At 40.4% G+C, this 8,081-nt stretch overlaps 1 protein-coding gene across 2 annotated transcripts; it reads left to right on the forward strand.

Annotated features, from left to right (window-relative positions):
- Positions 1-688: 688 nt before the first annotated feature.
- LOC118390017 (uncharacterized) lies at positions 689-8,030 on the forward strand. 2 transcript variants are annotated; one of them, XM_052529843.1, is made up of 8 exons: positions 689-836; positions 4,128-4,251; positions 5,763-5,820; positions 6,061-6,173; positions 6,363-6,524; positions 6,653-6,710; positions 6,961-7,043; positions 7,220-8,030. In XM_052529843.1, the coding sequence occupies exons 2-8, from the start codon at positions 4,143-4,145 to the stop codon at positions 7,408-7,410; spliced, it is 774 nt and encodes a 257-aa protein (XP_052385803.1). In that variant the 5' UTR covers positions 689-836; positions 4,128-4,142; the 3' UTR covers positions 7,411-8,030. The 2 variants fall into 2 exon arrangements, with proteins under 2 accessions (XP_052385803.1, XP_052385804.1); XM_052529844.1 differs by having other exon boundaries at positions 6,091-6,173.
- The last annotated feature ends 51 nt before the right edge of the window (positions 8,031-8,081 follow it).

Genomic DNA, 8,081 nt, shown 5'->3' on the forward strand with positions numbered 1-8,081 from the left:
ACCCCTGGCATGGAGCTTCCTATTGGCTGCTTCTGATCATTTACAAGTGGGGAAACTCTTTTTCCGCATTCATATCATGTCGGAGTGATCGGAGGAACGTCTTGCCTACTTCAGATGAACGATTTGGGCATTCACGTGCTCAGAGCTTGGAAGGAACGCAATAACCATTCTCACCATTGACCACTGTGTTTTTTGCCATTTTCAGTGGTGCATGATGTCAATGTTCAGCAGGTGGGAAAGATCGGGGTCAAGAGATCATTCCCAATTTTCATAGTCATAATTACAGATTGGAGGGGCGTTCACATGCATTTTTCCCAGTAGGAAGGTCGTATTTACGAGTTGCCAAATTGACGTCAATGCGGCATTTCTACGCACCACCAGTCGAGCGCAGCACAAGTCGAGAGATCACATCCTAGATGTCGTGATGCCATTCAGTATGTGGTGCTTTCACCCAAGACAATATTACTTTGACTCAAACTACTTGTTGAACTATCCATACAAACTAGCTAACAAATTAGACAATATTAACAGCCACATACACACACACACTCTTACCCCCCCTTCTCCCTCACTGCCTCACCCATCCTCACACTCTGCATGGTCTCAACAGCTCAACAGGGTCTATAAAAGTATCTGAACCAGTGGAGCGGAGTGATGGGTGGGGGAAGTAGCTGGGAGTTCCTTAAATATGATTGAGAGGAAATGAGTCGGCAGCAGATCTCAGAAATGCATTATGCCACCATAAGAGTTTCCCTATCTTCTGTACACAGCTTAGAAGTGAGAATATCATTGACCCACACAACCCTAGTTTTCAGCTGTTCGACTTTCCTTGTAAGGTAAGGCATATGCTATCATTTTGAGTGTATTCTATTGTCATAAGAACAAGAAAATGCATCTTTGTATTCAAAATATTTTATTCTAGCGTACTATAAAACTGTGCTGACCATAGAACATTATTGTAAAATAAATACATTAGGTGATATTGTTATTATTTGATTAAAGTGTTGATAAAATAACTGAAATTACATAAGAATAAACTACAGACTCAAGCTGAGGTTTATTTTGTATGATAATTACTGTTGGTGATGGGAGTTTATAATATGATAATAAATAAAGGACTAATTTATCATGTATGCTGAGATCTACTGTTAAAGTATAATAAATACATACACATTTAACAATAGCCTACTCTGCAACATCTTTGTATTGTGTATAAAAATGATATTGTTGAAAGTTATTTAGACACATTGTTCTATAAAATCATATGCAGCTGTGAAAGGATGTTGTCTGATAAACTGAGGTAATTTACATCAAGCTCTGGTCACAGAAATAAGTGTGAATTAGTACCATTTACCAGCTGTGTCTGTGGCAAACACGGTTATGAGACATTTTAAAACTTAACATTCATTATAGTTAAAATGTCCATTTGTATTATATGTAAATGATATGTAAATTATTTGTTAATTATATAATTAAGCATTAAGGCCCGAGGATTGTGTATATGGCCAATATACCACGACTAGGACTGTTCTTAGGCACGACGCAAAAGGGTTTTGTAATGATCATGTAACGCTCCGGGTGTCGTGGGTGTGGAGTCAGACATAGGAAACAGAGATTGCAATTCTGTGCTCTTTAATGCACTCACGCAACACAGGGTGTTACAAAATCAAATGCCCCAAACACGGGGACGAAAACAGTACAACAGAAACACGACCGGGAACAAACACGTTCCTCTAGTACATAACCGAAGGTCACAATAATTAATCCCGCACAAAGAACCAGGCGGGCCGGCTGTCTAATAAAGCCCAACTAATGACTCCCTAAAAGGTGCTAACAATAAACATACAAGGAGGGGGAGGAAAAAACAATCAGTGGTAGCTAATAGGCCGGCGACGACGACCGCCGAGCGCCACCCGACCGGGAAAGGGAGCCACCCTCGGTCGGACTCATGACAGATCAATTAGCCTTTTAAAATGATAACATTTTAAACACACTTGGATTAGCTAACAACGTGCAATTGGAACACAGGAGTGATGGTTGCTGATAATGGGCCTCTGTACGCCTATGTAGATATTCCATGAAAAAATATGCAGTTTTAAGTTACAATAGTAATTTACAACATTAACTATGTCTACACTGTATTTCTGATCAATTTGTTGTTATTGTAATGGACAAAAAAAGCTTTTCTTTCAAAAACAAGGACATTTCTAAGTGACCTCAAACTTTTGAACAGTAGTGTACAGTGCCTTGCGAAAGTATTCGGCCCCCTTGCGACCTTTTGCCACATTTCAGGCTTCAAACATAAAGATATAAAACTGTATTTTTTTGTGAAGAATCAACAACAAGTGGGACACAATCATGAAGTGGAACAACATTTATTGGATATTTCAAACTTTTTTAACAAATCAAAAACTGAAAAATGCACCTGCACTGTGATAGTCTCAGAGGTCCGTTAAAAGCGCAGAGAGCATCATGAAGAACAAGGAACACACCAGGCAGGTCCGAGATACTGTTGTGAAGAAGTTTAAAGCCGGACTTGGATACAAAAAGATTTCCCAAGCTTTAAACATCCCAATGAGCACTGTGCAAGCGATAATATTGAAATGGAAGGAGTATCAGACCACTGCAAATCTACCAAGACTTGGCCGTCCCTCTAAACTTTCAGCTCATACAAGGAGAAGACTGATCAGAGATGCCGCCAAGAGGCCCATGATCACTCTGGATGAACTGCAGAGATCTACAGCTGAGGTGGGAGACTCTGTCCATAGGACAACAATCAGTCGTATATTGCACAAATCTGGCCTTTATGGAAGAGTGGCAAGAAGAAAGCCATTTCTTAAAGATATCCATAAAAAGTGTCATTTAAAGTTTGCCACAAGCCACCTGGGAGACACACCAAACATGTGGAAGAAGGTGCTCTGGTCAGATGAAACCAAAATTGAACTTTTTGGCAACAATGCAAAACGTTATGTTTGGCGTAAAAGCAACACAGCTCATCACCCTGAACACACTATCCCCACTGTCAAACATGGTGGTGGCAGCATCATGGTTTGGGCCTGCTTTTCTTCAGCAGGGACAGGGAAGATGGTTAAAATTGATGGGAAGATGGATGGAGCCAAATACAGGACCATTCTGGAAGAAAACCTGATGGACTCTGCAAAAGACCTGAGACTGGGACGGAGATTTGTCTTCCAACAAGACAATGATCCAAAACATAAAGCAAAATCTACAATGGAATGGTTCAAAAATAAACATATCCAGGTGTTAGAATGGCCAAGTCAAAGTCCAGACCTGAATCCAATCGAGAATCTGTGGAGAGAACTGAAAACTGCTGTTCACAAATGCTCTCCATCCAACCTCACTGAGCTCGAGCTGTTTTGCAAGGAGGAATGGGAAAAAATGTCAGTCTCTCGATGTGCAAAACTGATAGAGACATACCCCAAGTGACTTACAGCTGTAATCGCAGCAAAAGGTGGCTCTACAAAGTATTAACTTAAGGGGGCTGAATAATTTTGCACGCCCCAATTTTTCAGTTTTTGATTTGTTAAAAAAGTTTGAAATATCCAATAAATGTCGTTCCACTTCATGATTGTGTCCCACTTGTTGTTGATTCTTCACAAAAAATACAGTTTTATATCTTTATGTTTGAAGCCTGAAATGTGGCAAAAGGTCGCAAAGTTCAAGGGGGCCGAATACTTTCGCAAGGCACTGTATATGTAAGGGTGGTCAGGGTTGAGCTTGACAGTCAAAAAAGCTGAAGAATCAGAGATGTCACAACAATATATTATGTAAAAATCTAATCACTTTTTGCCTTACACCTTTGATGTAGTACAATTGTCCGCTCATATACAGTGCAGTCTAAAATAACCACATGACCTGGTCAGCTCAGAAAAGGGGAAGTGACATGCCATGGAGATTCAGAACAATACTTAAATGTTCAAAGTCCTCATGTTTCCAATAAAGCACTGAACCACTGAATTGAAAAGTTGAAATGCAGAACAATGTTGATTTACTTTCCTTGCAAAATATTTCAAGTAGCCATTTCTGTGGAATTCATGAGGTCCTCAAATTCATCTGAAGTTCATAATCAGTTACTTACATGTATATTTTGGCACTTTTGTTTGCAGTGGACTAGATCACCAATGGCACTTTTACGAGAGTTCTTGCTGTGGGTGGTTCTTGGAATGATTTTTGTATCCTTGGTAATAGGCCTCATCTTTGTCTTTATCAACAAGTGTATCTCAAAGAAAGGTAGGTTTTTTCAATGATGCTATTACACTGAACAAAAATATAAATGCAACATGTCAATAAAAGATCCCAGAAATGTTCCATACAAACAAAATGTTTATTTCTCTCAAATTTTGTGCACACATTTGTTTACATCCCTGTCAGTGAGCATTTCTCCTTTGCCAAGATAAACCATCCACCTGACAGGTGTGGCATATCAATAAGCTGATTAAACAGCATGCTCATTACCCAGGTGCACCTTGTGCTGTGGGCAATAAAAGGCTACTTTAAAATGTGCAGTTTTGTCACACAACACAATACCACCACAGATGTCTCAAGTTGAGGGGAGTGCAATTGGAATGCTGACGATAGGAATGTACACTAGAGCTGTTACCAATAATTTAATGTTAATTTCACTACAATAAGCCTCCTCCAACCTCATTTTAGAAAATGTGTCAGTACGTCCAAACGGCCTCACAACCGCAGACCACGTGTAACCCCACCAGCCCAGGACCTCCACACCTGGCTTCTTCACCTGCATGATTGTCTGAGACCAGCCACCCGGACAGCTGATGAAATTGTGGGTTTGCACTTTCAGAAACCCTCTCAGGGAAGCTCATCTGCGCGCTTGTCATCCTCTTCAGGGTCTTGACCTGCCTGCAGTTCGGTGTTGTAACCAACTACAGTGGGCAAATGCTCACCTTCGATGGCCATGGATGAATCCCTGTTTCAGCTGTACCAGGCCAATGGCAGACAGCGTGTCTGGCATCATGTGGGTGAGGAGTTTGCTGATGTCAACTTTGTGAACAAAGTTCCCCATGGTGGGAGTGGGGTTATGGTATGGGCAGGCATAAGCTACGGACAACGAACACAACTGCATTTTATCGATGACAATTTGAATGCACAGAGATATCGTGATAAGACCCATTGTCATGCCACTCATCCACCGCCATCAACTCATTTCCTGGAAGCTGAAAATGTTCAAGTTCTTCTATGGACTGCATACTCACTAGACATGTCACTAATTGAGCATGTTTGGGATGCTCTGGATCGACACGCACAACTGCGTGTTCCAGTTTACGCCAATATCCAGCAACTTCGCACATCCATTGAAGAGGAGTGGGACAACATTCCACAGGCCACAATCAACAGCCTGATCAACTCTATGTGAAGGAGATGTGTCATGCTGCTTGAGGCAAATGGTGGTCACACCAGATACTGACTGGTTTTCTGATCCATGCCGCTACCTTTTCTTTAAGGTATCTGTGACCAACATATGCATACCAGTATTCCCCGTCATGTGAAAGCCATAGATTATGGCCTAATCAATTTATTGCAATCGACTGATTTCCATACATGAACTGTAACTCATAAAAATCTTGAAATTGTTGCATGTTGGGTTTATATTTTTGTTCAGTGTACATCACTAAAAGCACTATTGTTAGAATTCCAGGTCCATTTTCATCACTACTTATATGAACAGTCTATTTAAAAGTCTGTGCATTGTCTCAACAACTATCATATTTTTTTTACAGCTGCTGAACAATACACTACAAATAGGCCAAGTCACACAATCCCTGAGTCTTATGCCCAGTAAGTCTCTTGCACTATTCCGTTTTCAGCTGATTAAAATGTAACCTACATTTTATTGACATTATATAGAGATTGGTTTTGTTGTTCATTAACACAATTAAAACCATACCTTTGGTCCTCAATTCCCCTCAAACCTTTAAATCAATATATGGCCAGTTGTTTTAGGAATTCTCAGTAGTCCGGGGGAGGGAGAGGGTGCTTGTCAAAAGCATTTTCCAAGGTGGACACCTAATTTCTCAGGTTTCTCCCAATGGTTTCTCCCTTATCCAGGAGCAGCAAATATCATCCCAAAGATCTGGAGAATGATTTGCCTCCTTTACCACCCAGGACACAGTTTCTCACATCCTACCCCGGTGAGCATCAGGTTTCATGGGATGAGCATTGAAATGCAATCATAAGCACACAATGAGAGTAATATTACACAAGGATAAAGCTGTTGTGTTATAACATTCACAATAGGAACCTTTAAGCCCACAGTAAGAAAACACCTTTTGGGTGTTCAATGTCAGCTTCAATGGTTAATGTGTGTGTCTGCTCTCCAGAGACCGAAAGCTATGAGAACCTTGCAGAGCTACCCTACAATGTGAAAGTAGATAACGAGGCCCCTCCTCCGCCGTACCATCACACAGAGACAGAGGTGTGTCAGGACGTGTGTCATGACAGCATTTCAGAGGACTATGATGACATCGGAGCAGACTGTCAGAGTGAGGAGGACTATGATGATGTGGGATAAGGCCAGAGGCAACAGAGACTATACTAGACACTGTTGATATGAACTATCTTTTTCAAAGTCTGTGCACATTGTCTCAACAACTATCATCTTTTTTTACAGCTGCTGAACAATACAATACAAATTCGCCAAGTCACACAATGCCTGAGTATTATGCCCAGTAAGTGTCTTGCACTATTCAGTTGATGTAACTTAACATTTCAATGGATATTTATAGAGTGATTTTGTTGACTCATCATTCATTAACACAAAACCACCATTTTGGTCCTGTATTCCCCTCAAACCTTTTAATCAACAATATAGGGCCATTTGTTTTAGGGATTTTCAGTAGTCCGGGGACGTGAGAGGGGGCTTGTCAAAAGCATTTTCCAAGGTGGACACCTAATTTCTTGGGTTTCTCCCTTATCCAGGAGCAGCAAATATCATCCCAAAGATCTGAAGGATGATTTGACTCCTTTACCACCCAGGACACAGTTTCTCACATCTTATCCCGGTAAGCATCAGGTTTCATGGGATGAGCATTGAAATGCAATCATGAGCACACAATGTGAGTAATATTACACAAGGATAAAGCTGTTGTGTGTAACATTCACAATAGGAACCTTTAAGCCCACAGTAAGAAAACATATTTTGGGCAGCTTCAACTGTCAATGTGTCTTTGCTTTCCAGAGATCAAAAACTGTGAGAACCTTGCAGAGCTACCCTACAATGTGAAAGTAGATAACGAGGCCCCTCCTCCGCCGTACCATCACACAGAGACAGAGGTGTGTCAGGACGTGTGTCATGACAGCATTTCAGAGGACTATGATGACATCGGAGCAGACTGTCAGAGTGAGGAGGACTATGATGATGTGGGATAAGGCCAGAGGCAACAGAGCCTATTTTAAAAAGACACTGTGGAGGCACATAATGTATACTCCTGCTAGACCAAAATAGATGTTCTGTACAACTATCCTCATCTGATACAGCTTTAATGTTTACTAATTTATTTGGTAATGTTTTACTTCAGTCCTCTGCCAACTGGTATAGCTGCCTGGTATTTACCAAGAAGATCTCATTACAATGTGTACTTTCTTACAACCAAGAATTCAACACAATTTAGTTGTGTTTCAGGGTATACATTGTAATTGAAACTCTTATTGTGCTGTAGTTAGAAGGTATAGAAAAAAAGAGAAGCTGTGTAGTTTCAATATGAATATTGACCATAGAGTATAAAATGTACACAATCTATATTTTAGGTTCTGACAGTTGAACTATGCTCATGAGGGATTTACAAGTTATATTCTTTAAGAATCAATTAGAATATAAAGTCCAAAATGGGTGTACCAATTGCAGATTGCCCCTTTGAACTAAAGTTCTGAAACCTTCCATACACTGCAATGTCTTCTACCAGAGGGTAAGCAATGTATGCAGTTTGATTTGTTTGCAGTTACAGTAATAATTATTTCTACAGTTGCAATAAACAAAATGTGTGCTTTTATTCAATATGTAAGTTATGCAGGAGTACACATTGTTGATGCCTAGTGCATCC

The sequence above is a fragment of the Oncorhynchus keta genome, chromosome 11 (assembly GCF_023373465.1).
Source record: "Oncorhynchus keta strain PuntledgeMale-10-30-2019 chromosome 11, Oket_V2, whole genome shotgun sequence".
Taxonomy (NCBI): Eukaryota; Metazoa; Chordata; class Actinopteri; order Salmoniformes; family Salmonidae; genus Oncorhynchus; species Oncorhynchus keta.

What these genes read in the sequence shown, in the direction of transcription:
- LOC118390017 (XM_052529843.1), top strand. Translation starts at nt 4,143, where the DNA reads ATGGCACTTTTACGAGAGTTCTTGCTGTGGGTGGTTCTTGGAATGATT. An exon ending in CAAGTGTATCTCAAAGAAAG is followed by an intron (nt 4,252 to 5,762) that starts GTAGGTTTTTTC and finishes TTTTTTTTACAG; the next exon opens with CTGCTGAACAATACACTACA. An exon ending in ATCCCTGAGTCTTATGCCCA is followed by an intron (nt 5,821 to 6,060) that starts GTAAGTCTCTTG and finishes CTAATTTCTCAG; the next exon opens with GTTTCTCCCAATGGTTTCTC.